At 40.1% G+C, this 14,638-nt stretch overlaps 1 protein-coding gene across 6 annotated transcripts in view; it reads left to right on the forward strand.

The window, feature by feature from the left end:
• The window catches only part of PPP3CC (protein phosphatase 3 catalytic subunit gamma), a 107,031-nt gene that overhangs the window by 86,405 nt on the left and 5,988 nt on the right, over positions 1-14,638 (forward strand). For 5 of the 6 annotated variants that reach the window (XM_080675933.1, XM_080675935.1, XM_080675931.1 and 2 more), the window contains exons 11-12: positions 4,772-4,853; positions 5,451-5,548. In XM_080675933.1, coding sequence (XP_080532059.1) covers positions 4,772-4,853; positions 5,451-5,548 — 180 coding nt within the window. Of the gene's footprint in view, positions 1-3,848; positions 3,876-4,771; positions 4,854-5,450; positions 5,549-14,638 lie in introns of all 6 variants that reach the window. The other variant, XM_080675930.1, reaches the window with a different exon arrangement.

Consider the following 14,638-nt stretch of genomic DNA (forward strand, 5'->3'; position numbering starts at 1 on the left):
GGTGTACAGGGAATTAAGAGAGTCTATAGATTATTAGAATCAATAAATGCAGGTAGTAAAGCTGCTGGACAAAAAATCAGTAAAATCATTTGTATTCCTATTTACCAGCAACGAACAAAATGAAAAAAATTTAGTATGCTGTTTACAATAAATTTAACAAATGCTGTGTGATACCTAAGCAACAAATATAAGATATTGTTAGAGAAATTGAAAGAGATTTAAATAAGAAATACTATATTCATAGATTATTGGAAGATTCAGTATTGGAAAGGTATAAATTATTCCCAAATTGATAAGTGGATTCATAGTCAAATATCAACAATTTTATTCTAAATTTTATATGGAAATGCTAAGGTTAGATTCTAAAGTTCATATGGAAATAGCTTAAATCTTGAAGAATAAGGTAAGAGGATTTGTTCTATACGATATGAAGGTTTACTATAAAGCTAGAGTAATTAGAATTATTAGTGCAAGGACAGACAAGTACTAAAACAGACTTGAGAATCCAGAAATAGATCCACACATATATGGACACTTGATTTACATCAGACGTGGCACTGCAGAGTAGTAGGGAAATGATAGTATTTTTCATAGATTGAGGATATTTATTTGAGTAAAAATTAAACCTGACCCTATAATATTATAGGCACAAAAGTAAATTCCAGATGGATCAATACATTCAATATGAAAGGCAATAAATCTTCTAGTATTTATATTGTAGAATATCTTCATGATCTTGGGTTAGAGGAAAATTTCTTAAACAGGATGCAAAAAGCACTAACCATACAGGAACTATTAATAACTTGAACTATGTTAAAAGTAAAGACTTGTGTTTATCAAAAAATACTGTTAAGAGTGGGAGAGGAGCCCAGGCGGGGTAGCTCAGTGGTTGAGCACCTACCTATGAATCAGGAGGTCATGGTTCGATTCCCGGTCAGGGCACATGCCCAGGTTTCGGTTTTGATCCCTGGGGTGAGGGTGGGGGAGGGTGCAGGAGTCAGCCGATCAGTGATTCTCTCTCATCATTGATGTTTTCATCTCTCTCTCCCTCTCACTTCCTGTCTCTGAAATCAATAAAAGTATTTTTGAAAAAAGATTGGGAGAGGCTATTTGCAGTGCAACCAAGAAAGGACTTGCCGAAATATATAATGAACTACATAGAAATCAGTAAGATGAGATTTGAACAAGCGCTTCACAAAAGAGGATATCCAAATGTCCAGAAAAATATGAAAAGAGATTCAACCACATTGGTAATTGTGAAAATGCAAATTAAAACAATGGATGATTTTAGATACCCACCAGATTGTCTCTAAAATTAAAGATGAATAACACCAAATGTTGGCCAGGTTGTGAAGTAGCAGGAATGTCAGACCCTGAAGTTTAAATTGGTAACATCCACTTTAGTAGATAATGCCAAACTGTTATCCAAAGTTGAACATACATGTACTCTATAACTAAACATTTTCATTCTAGAAATATACTTACCAGAAATACATGCAGTGAAGAGAAATGCACAGGAATATTCACAGTAGCCTAATTCAAAATAGCCAAAGATTAGAATACGCCCAAATGACCACTGATAGTAAAAGGGAGAAATAAGCCCTAACCGGTTTGGCTCAGTGGATAGAGCATTGGCCTGCGGACTGAAGGGTCCCAGGTTTGATTCCGGTCAAGGGCATGTACCTTGGTTGCGGGCACATTACCAGTAAGGGGTGTTGCAGGAGGCAGCTGATCCATGTTTCTAACTCTCTATCCCTCTCCCTTCCTCTCTGTAAAAAATCAATAAAATATATTTTTTTTTTTAAAAAAAAAAAGGAGAAATAAGTTGGGCCATATTTATTTATTTATTTAATATATTTTTATTGACTTCTTACAGAGAGGAAGGGAGAGGGATAGAGAGTTAGAAACATCGATGAGAGAGAAACATTGATCAGCTGCCTCCTGCACACCTCCTACTGGGGATGTGCCCGCAACCAAGGTACATGCCCTTGACTGGAATCGAACCTGGGACTTTTCAGTCCACAGGCTGACGCTCTATCCACTGAGCCAAACTGGTTAGGGCTGGGCCACATTTAAATAGTGGAATTGTATACAATAATGACATTGAACTACAGCAACAGGAAAAGCACGGGTGAATCTTACTATGTTGAACAAAAGAAGCTGGACAGAATTGCATATTTGATTGTTCTAATTTCCTAAAGTTAATGAAAACGAGTGCTTGTGGATGCATGCTTACATGGTAAAACTATAAATAACAGTAAGAAGATGATTTCAGTGAAATTCAAGAGAATGATTTTTGGGGAGAAGACAGAAACTATAATTATTAGGAGCGGCCCAAGGGGGACATCTGAGGTGCTGGCAAGGTTCTATTTATTGACCTGAGTGGTGATTATATGGGTATTTGCTTTTTAATAAATCACTGGGTTATATGTTTGTTTACTTTTCTGTATGTTTATCATACTTCACAATAACAAAAGTTAAGAAAATACCTGGTCAGAGTGGTTCAGTTGCTCAGTTGCTTGAGCATCGTCCTGTACACTGAAAGGTTGCTGCTGGTTCAATTCCCAGTCAGGGCATATATAGAAGGCAGCCAATGGATCTCTCTCTCTCTCTCTCTCTCTCTCTCTCTCTCTCTCTCTCTCTCTCTCTCTCCTCTCTCTCTCTCTCTCTCTCTCTCTCTCTCTCTGTCTCTCTCTCTCTTCAGGTCTTTGGTTGAGGACTTTTTTTAAAAGTTAAGAAACTTATAAACCTACAAACCCAGAGATTTTTGTAGCACTTTCTGAAGCTAGAAAATGAATTATTATTAACTGACTTTGTTGATTCATGAAAGCTCAAGTTGAACTTACTAATGGGGAATGCTGAGCTCCAGCACAGAATCCTCAAAAAGCAAAGGAATTGGTAGCACCAGTTGAGAGAATTGGGGCCTGTGGGTTGGGTGGGAGAAGGGAGATGGGCACTGAGCCTAAATAAGGAGACTGGATGAAAGCTTTTGGAAAGGCAGTTCAAGTCCTGGTTGCTAGTGAGCAACTGCCTCTTCTCCAAGTCTGGAGGCTAATCTCTAAAAGATAAACCAAACAATTTCTGGAGGGGGGATACCGTGCAATTGAGGCATCAGTACCTTACCAAAAGAATTGAAATAAGTGACTATATGCATGCATACTCAATACTGGTAGAGAGGAGAATTCTCTAAAATAGGCCCAATCTGATCACTCTATCTAAAGCTCCAAGTCAACAGTCCATCCACCAACTCTGAAAGCTTTTGAGTCCCTCACTCTTAATCATGAGCAAACATGAAGGATTGCCAGACGCTCAGGAAGGTCTCTAAGAGACAACAGCAAAAAGGAACTTGAATAAACTTGAGATTCTGAAGAAAATATAAAACTTAAAAAAGGAAAAACTGTAATATCTCTAGAAAGATATGGGAATATATTGAATCCATTAAAAAATGTAATGCTCTTATTAAGAGGTTTGTAAGCTGTTTGTTCTGTCCTTTGTTTTTGTTTCTTGTTTTCAATGTCATTTGGTCTACAAAAAAAATCTTTTTTTGGGGGGGGGGGTCCTAATTTTATTTTCATGATCTCTGGGGATGAAACATGTTGGATAATAATAGATGTGAATTAATGTAAAACCATAAATTTTAAGAAGTGGAAAATGACTGACAAGAAATCCATAACTGAACATTCTGTCAGGATGCCAGGGGTTTCTTTTCTGAGCTGATAAAGATAACAGCCTACTTCTCCCATTGCATTTCACTTTGATTTTTTTTTCTCTCTTCCATGTAAACTTAAATGTTCTTCCCATATTCCTATCTTCATCTCCTTGTTTCTTGGTGTCTCTTCTCCCTGAAGATCACTACATTTCAAGCTATCAGAAAGGTATCATACTAAAATGTGTTAAGAGCTTAATATTCACTGTCTGTCCCACAAAAAAGTCTGTTAGACTTTTTTAGTTGTAGTTGAACACCTTCAGACAGGGTCTTTATCCTCCCTTTCTGTTTTGATGTGTATGTTTTCTGTGGACCTGCTGTATGATCCTGCAGGATATTGAGAGTTGGGGAATATGTGGGGCGGGGGAGAGGGGAGGGCCTGTGAAGAGGGGGAGGCCACATTTCTTTTTCTGGCTGTTGAGTGTTGTCACATGGTGCATGCTGGACCTTGTTTTCTGAATCTTAGACGAGAAAAGGCCATTAAATCATGCATTAACTTTTGTGATGTTGTTTATGAAAAGCCTCAACCCGTCATCATGATTTTACTGCGCAGTTGTCAATGGTAGGAAATTCTCGCCAGTTGTAAGTGACAATTATAGAGTGAAATTAGCCCTCACTAAGTTCTGGAGAGCGCCTGAGTGCTGTGTTTACGTGCAGAAGACAACTGCTCAAATCATCACTTGCCATTCGCAGGCCAAACCCTGCATCCTAAGGTGGCCACAACATTCTCAAAAGAGATCTTTGCTGTAGCAACTGTCTTTGTTTATATGTGTGTGTTACACTCTTCTCTGTGTTCTACATTTCAGAACCTCAAATAAGTTCCTACCTCTCACAGATGTGCCCATGTGGCCCCTCCATTTTTTACTTCATCTTTTTCTCTTGTGGTTATTTTTTTCTCTTGCTCCTCAGAACTTCCTGGGATTTTTATTTAAACAAACTTGAGCCTTGATTTCTTTTTTTTTTTAATGACAGTTTCTTTAACTTAGAAAGATGCTTCGTCCTGTATTTTTTAAACTTAATATGTTAACACATTCCTTTAATTTACGAATCTTTGTATTTTCAAAGGCATCACTGCAGTTCGAAAGGAGATCATCAGGAATAAAATCAGAGCCATTGGGAAGATGGCACGAGTCTTTTCAATTCTTCGGTAAGGATGTCTGTCGTCGAAGTGTGGGAATAAAAGCGTTTTGAGAGTACATTAGAAGCTGGTTTCGGAACAGCAGTTTTAGAATTAGAATTTGGTATTAGAACTGTAAGTCAGGTGCAGATTAGAATCAGATCTATATGTTAAAATGACTAGCAATGTTCTGGTAAACATTCACTTGGTATGAACTCAAATGTAGTGGTTTAGTGTGGACTCTGGAGCCAGGTTACCTATGCATACATCCTGGCTCTACCTCTTCTTAGCTGTGTGATCTTATGCCTCATTTTTCTTGTCTATAAAAGAGTGATTAAAAACAAAACCTGCTTTATATGGTTATTAAGAGGATTAAATGAGATAATATATGGGAAGCATTAGAATAGCACCTGGTTACTGAGTGTCCTTAATTGAAAAGCAAGACCTGGCAGATACTTTAAAATTGGAATATTTGGAGAAAACATCCCTTTCTTTGGTTCAGGGAAGGGGTAGGGAGAAGGAAAACCTGTTCTCCATCCCTATGCATCATATCTTCCTTTAAGTACCTTTGAATTGCTGAGTGGTGGACACCTGGCATTAACCCAGGGCTTTGCTCTTCCTTGGCAGGGAAGAAAGTGAGAGTGTGCTGACTCTCAAGGGCCTGACTCCTACAGGGACACTTCCTCTGGGTGTCCTGTCAGGGGGAAAGCAGACTATTGAGACAGGTGAGTATGAGGAATGTTCCTTTCAAGGAAGGGGTGCTCCTGTTACCTAGCAGTCACTTAAAATGAAAAATTGGGGCTCGCTCAGTAAATATATGAAATCTTGCCATTTGTGACAACATGAGTGAAGCTGGAGGGTATTATGCTAAGTGAAATAAGTCAGACTGAGAAAGACAAACACCATAAAATTTCACTTATGTGTGGAATATTTAAAAAAATTAACAAACTAAACAAACAGACTCATAGATACAGAGAACAAACTGATAGTTACCAGAGGGAAGGGGGAGGAGAGGGGCACAAAGGTGAAGGGGGAGAAAGGTACAAATTTCTAATTATAAAATAAATAAGTCACAGGGATGCAATGTACAACACACGGAATATAACCAATAATATTGTAATAACTATGTATGGTGACAGGTGGTTACTAGACTTATCATGGTGATCACTTCATAAGATATATAAATGTAGAATCACTATGTTGTACACCTGAAACTAATATACGATTAAATGTCAACTATACTTTAGTTAAAAAATAAAATAATTTTTAAATTGGGACTTCTTTTAACAAATGTTACTGGAGCAACTGGATGTTCTACTGGGGGGAAATTAATCTTATTTCACTTATATATTTCTCTTCATATACAAAAAATCAATTCAAAATGAATTACAACTTAGATGTAAAAGGTAAAAGCAGTAAAATTCCTCTAAGAGAAAGAATGGAGAATAGGCATTGAGGCAGATAAAGAGCCCTTAAATAGAACACAAAAAGTACTAACCTTAAAAGAAAAAATAATTAAATTTTATTAAAATTAAGAATTTCTATTCACAAAAATACATGATTAAGAAAGGGAAAAGGCAAACCATACATTGGGAGATTTTTGCAATACATAGTCTGACAAAGGACTTGTATTCAGAATATAATACATAACTATAACTCAATAAGAAAAATGCAACCAATGTTTTGAAAATGGTCCAAAGAGTTTAACTGGCACGTCACAGAAGAGAGTATCACAATGAAAAACTAATAAGTACTCGCTTTGGCATTACATAAACTAAAATTGAAACAGAGAAGATTAGCATGGCCCCTGCACAAGAATGACACGCAAATTTGTGAAACATAAAAAACAACAACTGATGATACCAAGTGTTGGTGAGTTTGTGGAGAACTAGAAACTAGATACATTACTGGCCAACTTGTTCAACCACTTTGGAAAACTGTTTACTGGGCAGTAAAGCAAAACATGTCTACCCCATAACCTAGCAGTTCCACACCTGGTATTTATCAAAGAGAAATTAGTGCATATATCCACCAAAGGTTGTGCATTAGAATGCTCACCTTAGCTTTATTGTAATAGCCCCAAATGGGAAACAACCCACATGTCCATCAATAAATAGTAGAATAGATAAATGTGTCATATGTATACAATGGGCTATTATTCAACAATAAAAAATAGCATTACAAATACATGCCAAACATGGTTAAATCTCACAGACATTATGGTGAACTAAAAAAAACTAGACCCAAAAAGACACCGACTGTCTGATTTATATGATGTTCAGGACCAGGTATACTAATCAGTGATAATAGAAGTCAGAACTTCCTTTAGAGGGAGAATATTGGCCCAGAAGGGACACAGGGGACTTCTGGAGTAGTAGGAATGTTCTGTATCACTATCTGTGTGGTAGTTGTCTACAAGCTATATCCTACTCCAGTGCCACTGTCACCTCTTCAACCAGAGTGTCCCTTCTAAAAAGTATATGGGTATTGACTTCTAAGGAGAGGGCTTTATGGAACCCTGGAGTGAAAAGTTTCATGTTTGGCAGATTAATATAGATCTGGTCAAGCAATGGAAAGAAACATGAGATCATGTTATTGGATGACTAATTCTGGGCATGAAAAGTGGAGCTGAAGCATTAACAAATCAAACTAGAGTTTCATAGCCTTTTTGTCTCTCCCCCCCTCCCCGCCCCGTTGTATTGAATTGTTTCTACTTAAGTTTATCTCCTTTCTTTGTCATCTACCACTTAGATGAAGTCTCAGTTCCACAGGGTTCATTGGCAAACTCTGGAGCATTAGCTAAATAAGACCTTTTATTTTTCATATAAGTTTACTTGGAGAGCTTTCAATCAACAATAGCCCATATGACCTTATAGCATATACACATTTAGGCCCCACCTTGTTCCAAGAGGACTGGAGTAAATTACAGTATACATACAGCAAGTGAAATAAAATAAATATACTTGGAAATTGGAGCACAAAACAAACAAAAAAACCACTAGGCATCCACAGATGTGGTCTAAGCTTTTTAGTAACCAAAATAAAGAGGAAAGCCAGTAAATGAATAAGATTCACAAAGACAATAAGATAAAAAAAACAGATCATTTATAAAGTGACGACATCAGAATTAAAAACTTTTATGCTGCAAATGGAACCATGAATAAGTGAAAAGGGTCCTAACCGGTTTGGATCAGTGGATAGAGCGTCAGCCTGTGGACTGAAGGGTCCCGGGTTCGATTCCAGTCAAGGGCACATGCCCGGATTGCGGGCTCAATCCCCAGGAGGGGGTGTGTAGAAGGTAGCTGATCAATGATACTCATCATTGATGTTTTTATCTCTCTCTCCCTCTCCCTTCCTCTCTGAAATAAATATATATTTTTTAAAAGAAAGAAAGTACGCCCTAGCCAGCTTGGCTCAGTAGATAGTGTCAGCCTGCAGTCTGAAGGCTCCCAGGTTCGATTCTAGACAAGGGCACATGCCTGGGTTGTGGGCTCAATCCCTAGTAGGGGCTGTGCCAGAGGCAGCCGATCAATGATTCTCTCTCATCATTGATGTTTCTATCTCTCCTTCTCCCTTCCTCTCTGAAATCAATTAATAAATATATTTTTTTTAAAAAAGAAAGAAAGTGAAGCCCTGGCCGGTTTGGCTCAGCGGATGGAACGTCATCCTGCAGACCTAGAGGTCCCGGGTTCGATTCTGGTCAAGGGCACATGCCTGGGTTGTGGGTTTGATCCCCGGTGGGGGGCGTGCGGGAGGCGGCCAATCCATGATTCTCTCTCATCATGGATGTTTCTATCTCTCTCTCCCTCTCCCTATCTGAAATCAATAAAAATATATATTAAAAAAAAAAAAGAAAGTGAAAAGGCAACACACAGAATGGTTGAAAAGAAAGGCCAAATAACTCAAATTTTAAAATTGGTAAAAAAAATTTAATAGACATTTCCCCAAAAAATAGTCAGTAAGCACATGAAAAGATGTTCAACATCATTAGACATTAAAGAAATACAAATCAAAACTATAATGAGATATCACTTTACACCCATTAGGATAGCTGTAACCAAAAAGGTAATAAGTGTTGGTAAGAATGTGTAGAAATTAGGACCCTTGTACACTACTTGTGAGGATGTAAAATGGTGCAGCCCTTTCAAAGCCAATCTGACAGTTCCTTAGATGATTACATATATAGTTATCATGTGACCCAGTGGTTCCACTCCAAAGTTGTATATCCCAGAGAAATGAAAATATCCAAACAAAAAATTGTGTATAAATGTTCATAGCATTCATTGTGATAGCCAATAAATGGAAACAACCCAAATGTCCATCAACTAATGAATGAATAAACAAAATATGGTATAGCCATACAATGGAATACTACCTATATATATAAAAAGCTAAGTGACCGACTGTACATCTGTCCCACCGTCCGAACGACTGGCTGGTACATCTGATGCATACTGGCAATTTAAAAATAAACATTGACCCTCTGTGGATTAAGCTTTGTCTCAGGCACCAAGAGGTCACCGGTTTGATTCCCTGTCAGGGCACATGCATGGGTTGTGGGCTTGATCCCAAGTAGGGAGTGTGCAGGAGGCAGCTGATCAATGTTTCCTCTCTCATTCATGTTTCTATCTCTCCCCCTCCCTTCCTCTCTCTCTAAAAAAAATCAATAAAAATATCTAAAAATTAATTTAAACATATTTAAAAAAAAAATAAATAGCCCTAGCTGGTTTGGCTCAGTGGATAGAGTGTCGGCCTGTGAACTGAAAGGTCTCAGGTTTGATTCCGGCCAAGGGCACATGCCCGGTTGTGGGCTCGATCCCCAGTGGGGGGTTTGCAGGAGGCAGCCGATCCATGATTCTCTCTCATCATGAATGTTTCTATCTCTCTCTCCCTCTTCCTTCCTCTTTGAAATCAATAAAAATATACTTTTTAAAATAAAAAATAATAAAAATAAATGTTGACTCGCACATGTGTGATACATATAAAGCTCTCGCTGGCACCAATTGCACGTACCAGTATACAGGGAGGTATTAGAATAAGTTTAATCAATTTATCAGTTTTATATCATGTTTTTCTTTTTATATCATGTTTTTATTGTTATATCATGTTATTGTTTATTTATTAATCATTATTTTCATATACATTTTACTAATTTTCATCTCCCACACTTCTATTATAGAGAAAGGGCAAATAGCAATATTAAAATATTTCTTCTAATTAATTTCCTTTCAATGTGCATAAATCCATGCACCGGGCCACTAGTTCAGTCATAAAAAGGAATGAAGTAGTGATACATGCTTCAGTAGGAATAAGCTTTGAAAACATTATGCTAAGGTAGCAATTTTCAACTGGTATGCTACAAAAATTTTTAAAACATGCAATACCTGACTATTTAGATAAGACCACTGACCTCTTTTCCCTTAGATTGCCAAATAAAAAGTGACAACAGCCAACACAATAGCTGACCAGTGTGAATGAATCAAAATTATACCTATGTTTTTTGTTAGATCGGCAAAAAAAATACATTTTTGGTAAGCCACAGAATTTTATTTTATTTTATTTTATTTATTTTTTTTATTTAAATAAATCTTTATTCAGATTACAATTATTTCTCCTTTTTTCCCCCATAGCTCCCCTCCACCCATTTCCCACCCCACCTTCTGCCCTTACCTACCCCCCACTGTCCTCATCCATAGGTGTATGATTTTTGTCCAGTCTCTTTATGAACCCCCCCATACCCCTTTCCCCCTGAGAATTATCAGTCCACTCCCTTTCTATGCCCCTGATTCTATTATATTCACCAGATTATTCTGTTCCTCAGGTTTTTAATTCACTTGATTTTTAGGTTCACTTGTTGATAGATATGTATTTGTTGTTCATAATTTTTATCTTTCCTTTTTTCTTCTTCCTCTTTTTTAAGAATACCTTTCAGCATTTCATATAATACTGGTTTGGTGGTGATGAACTCCTTTAGCTTTTTCTTGTCTGTGAAACTCTTTATCTGCCCTTCAATTCTGAATGATAGCTTTGCTGGGTAGAGTAATCTTGGTTGTAGGTTCTTGCTATTCATCACATTGAAAATTTCTTGCCACTCCCGTCTGGCCTGCATAGTTTCTGTTGAAAAGTCAGCTGACAGTCGTATGGGTGCTCCCTTGTAGGTAACTATCTGTTTTTCTCTTGCTGCTTTTAATATTCTCTCTTTGTCTTTTGCTCTTGGCATTTTAATTATGATGTGTCTTGGTGTAGTCCTCTTTGGATTCCTTTTGTTTGGGGTTCTGTGGGCTTCCTGGACTTGTAAGTCTATTTCTTTCACCAGGTGGGGGAAGTTTTCGGTCATTATTTCTTCAAATAGGTTTTCAGTATCTTGCTCTCTCTCTTCTTCTGGCACCCCCATAATTCTGATGTTGGTACGCTTGAAGTTGTCCCAGAGTCTTCTTACATTATCTTCAACTTTTTGGATTTTTTTTTTTTGCTTTTTGCTTTTTCGGTTGAGTGTTTTTTGCTTCTTTGTAATTCAATTCTTTGACTTGATTTTTGTGTTCCTCTTGTCTGTTTTTGGGTCTCTGTATAATATTTTTTATTTCAGTCAGTGTATGTTTAATTTCTAGTTGGTCCTTTTTCATCTCTTCGAGGGTCTCATTATATTTATCGGCCTTTTCTAGGATATTCTTAAAAAGCCTTATAACCGTGGTTTTGAATTCTATATCCAGTCGTTTGTTTTCCTCCATTTCTTTTGTTTGTGATCTGATTCTTAGACGCCGCATTTTCACTGCTTCCCTGAGTTGGTAGATTTGTGTGCTAGGTTTCCAATTTGGCCCAGTGGGTCTGCCTCCCCAGTTAACCTGAGGTGGACACTCTTGGTGCACACCTTTGTGGACTGTGTGTACAGCCTTGTTGTAATTAAGTCTTTATTGTTGTTGGTATCACTGGGAAGAATTGACCTCCAGGCCTGTTGGCTGTAAAGATCAGCTGTGTCTATGCTGGGAGAAGTCCGGGGCTGGAGACAGCCTTATAGGATTAGGCTTGCCAAATTGCAATAGCCTCTGTGCTCAGCTTGGATGGGGTGGAGTCTCAGTCTTGGCTTCCCGTCAGCCTTGCCCTTGCGCGCACGTGTGTGCCTTCAGTCCTCTGCTTTCCCGGCTCCCGATTCTCCGCCCGAGAGTCCAGACTCCCCCCACAAGAGCGTGGGTCCCCAGGGGCTCGCCTGGAACTGGGGTTCACTGCAGTCAGAACTGGGGCTCACTTCAGTCAGAACTGGAGTTCAGTGCCGTCAGTAGCCTCTCACTCCCTTCCGCTAGGGAAAGCCTGTGGCAGCCTCCGCAGCCTTTGTGCGCACTGGCGCGAGTGGACTTTCAGTCCTCCGCCTTCCCCGGCTCCTGAGTCTCCGCCCGAGAGTCCAGACTCCCCCCACAAGAGCGTGGGTCCCCAGGGGCTCGCCTGGAACTGGGGTTCACTGCAGTCAGAACTGGGGCTCACTTCAGTCAGAACTGAGGTTCAGTGCCGTCAGGAGCCTCTCACTCCCTTCCGCTAGGGAAAGCCTGTGGCAGCCTCCGCAGCCTTTGTGCGCACTGGCGCGAGCAGACTTTCAGTCCTCCGCCTTCCCCGGCTCCTGAGTCTCCGCCCGAGAGTCCAGACTCCCCCCACAAGAGCGTGGGTCCCCAGGGGCTCGCCTGGAACTGGGGTTCACTGCAGTCAGAACTGGGGCTCACTTCAGTCAGAACTGGAGTTCAGTGCCGTCAGTAGCCTCTCACTCCCTTCCGCTAGGGAAAGCCTGTGGCAGCCTCCGCAGCCTTTGTGCGCACTGGCGCGAGCGGACTTTCAGTCCTCCGCCTTCCCCGGCTCCTGAGTCTCCGCCCGAGAGTCCAGACTCCCCCCACAAGAGCGTGGGTCCCCAGGGGCTCGCCTGGAACTGGGGTTCACTGCAGTCAGAACTGGGGCTCACTTCAGTCAGAACTGGAGTTCAGTGCCGTCAGTAGCCTCTCACTCCCTTCCGCTAGGGAAAGCCTGTAAGCCACAGAATTTTAGTAACTACTTTGTGTGCGCCATGAGATGAAAGAAATTGAAAACTGCTGTGCTGCCCTAGCTGGTTTGGCTCAGTGGCTAGTGTTAACCTATGGACTGAAGGGTCTCGCATCAATTCCCAGTCAAGGGCTTGCAGGTTCAATCTCTCCCCCCACCCCCTGGGGCACGTGCAGGAGGCAATCAATAGATGTGTCTCTGTCACATCGATGTTTCTCTCTTTATGTCTTTCCTGTCCCTTTCCACTCTCTCTAAAAATTAATGGAAAAATAGCCTCAGGTGATGATTAACGACAACAACAAATAATAAATAAACAAATAAATAAATAAAAAATAAATATTTATTTTAAAAGAACAGAAAGTTGCCCTATCCAGTTTGGCTCAGTGGCTAGAGCATCATCCTGTGGACTGAAGGGTCCCGGGTTCGATTCTGGTCAAGGGCACATACCTTGGTTGCAGGCTCCTTCCCAGCCTTGGCCCTGGTTGGGGCACGTGCAGGAAGCTACCAATTAATGTGTTTATCTTACATCGATATTTCTGTCTTTCTCTCTTCCACTCTAAAAATCAATGGAAAAATATCCTCGGGTGAGGATTAATAAAACATAAAAGAAAATCACTGTGCTAAGTGAGAGAAGCCAGTAACTAAAATCACATATTGTTTGATTCCATTTATATGAAATACACAGAGTAGGCAAATCTAGGATTAAGAGGCAGGTATGAGAGAGGGAAATGGGCTTATTTTCAAGGTGATGAAAATGTTCTAATCATAGGTTATAGTGATGATTGCACAACTCATTAAAATCATTGAACCGCACACTTTAAACAAGTCAATTTTATGGTATACTAGAGGCCCGGTGCATGAAATTTGTGCACTCGGAGGGGGGTCCTGGCCTGCGCCCTGTCGCAGTCTGGGAGCCCTCGGGGGATGTCCAAATGATGGCTTAGGCCCGCTTTCTGCGAGGAGAGCGGGCCTAAGCTGGCAGTCGGACATCCTTAGAGCTGCTGTGGAGGTGGGAGAGGCTCCTGCCGCTGCCGCTGTGCTCGCCAGCTGTGAGCCTGGCTTCTGGCACACTGACCACCAGGGGGCAGCTCCTGCGTTGAGCGTCTGCCCCCTGGTGGTCAGTGCACGTCATAGCAACCAGTTGTTCTATCGTTCGGTTGATTTGCATATTAGGGTTTTATTATATAGGATAAGTTGTATTTCAGTGAAGAAAAAGGTCTGTTTTTCAGTTTTATATGACTGCTTCTTAAAATGCCCTTCAATACAGGCTGATACCTTTTTAAAAAAATATTTTTATTGACTTCGGAGAGGAAGGGAGAGGGAGAGAGAGATAGAAACATCAATGATGAGAATCATTGATCAGCTGCCTCCTGCACGCTCCCTATTGGGGATCCAGCCTGAGACCTGAGCATGTGCCCTTGACCAAAATCAAACCTGGGACCATTTAGTCTGCAGGCCAATGCTCTATCCACTGAGCCAAACCAGCGACAGCCAGGCCGATATCTTAATACCCAATGCAAAAAGCAATTCTAGGAGGTCCCCAAACAATGTAATACTAGTACATATTTTACCACATAGCTTTTAAACTCTAATTAGGCCAACACGCGGTATACAATTTCAGGCATTGCTTTGTTCTCTCTCTTCCTCACACTTGGACTCGATATACTGTTTGAAGGCACTATGGTCTTCTTGAGAAAGTTTATTTGTTCTATTTGAGGAGATTAGGGTGTGACTTTGCCTTAGCACATGCCTACATATGGTTGACAAATGAAAGCACTTGATAAGTTGATTCCAAG

This window comes from Plecotus auritus (assembly GCF_963455305.1).
Source record: "Plecotus auritus genome assembly, chromosome: 6".
NCBI classification, from domain to species: domain Eukaryota; kingdom Metazoa; phylum Chordata; class Mammalia; order Chiroptera; family Vespertilionidae; genus Plecotus; species Plecotus auritus.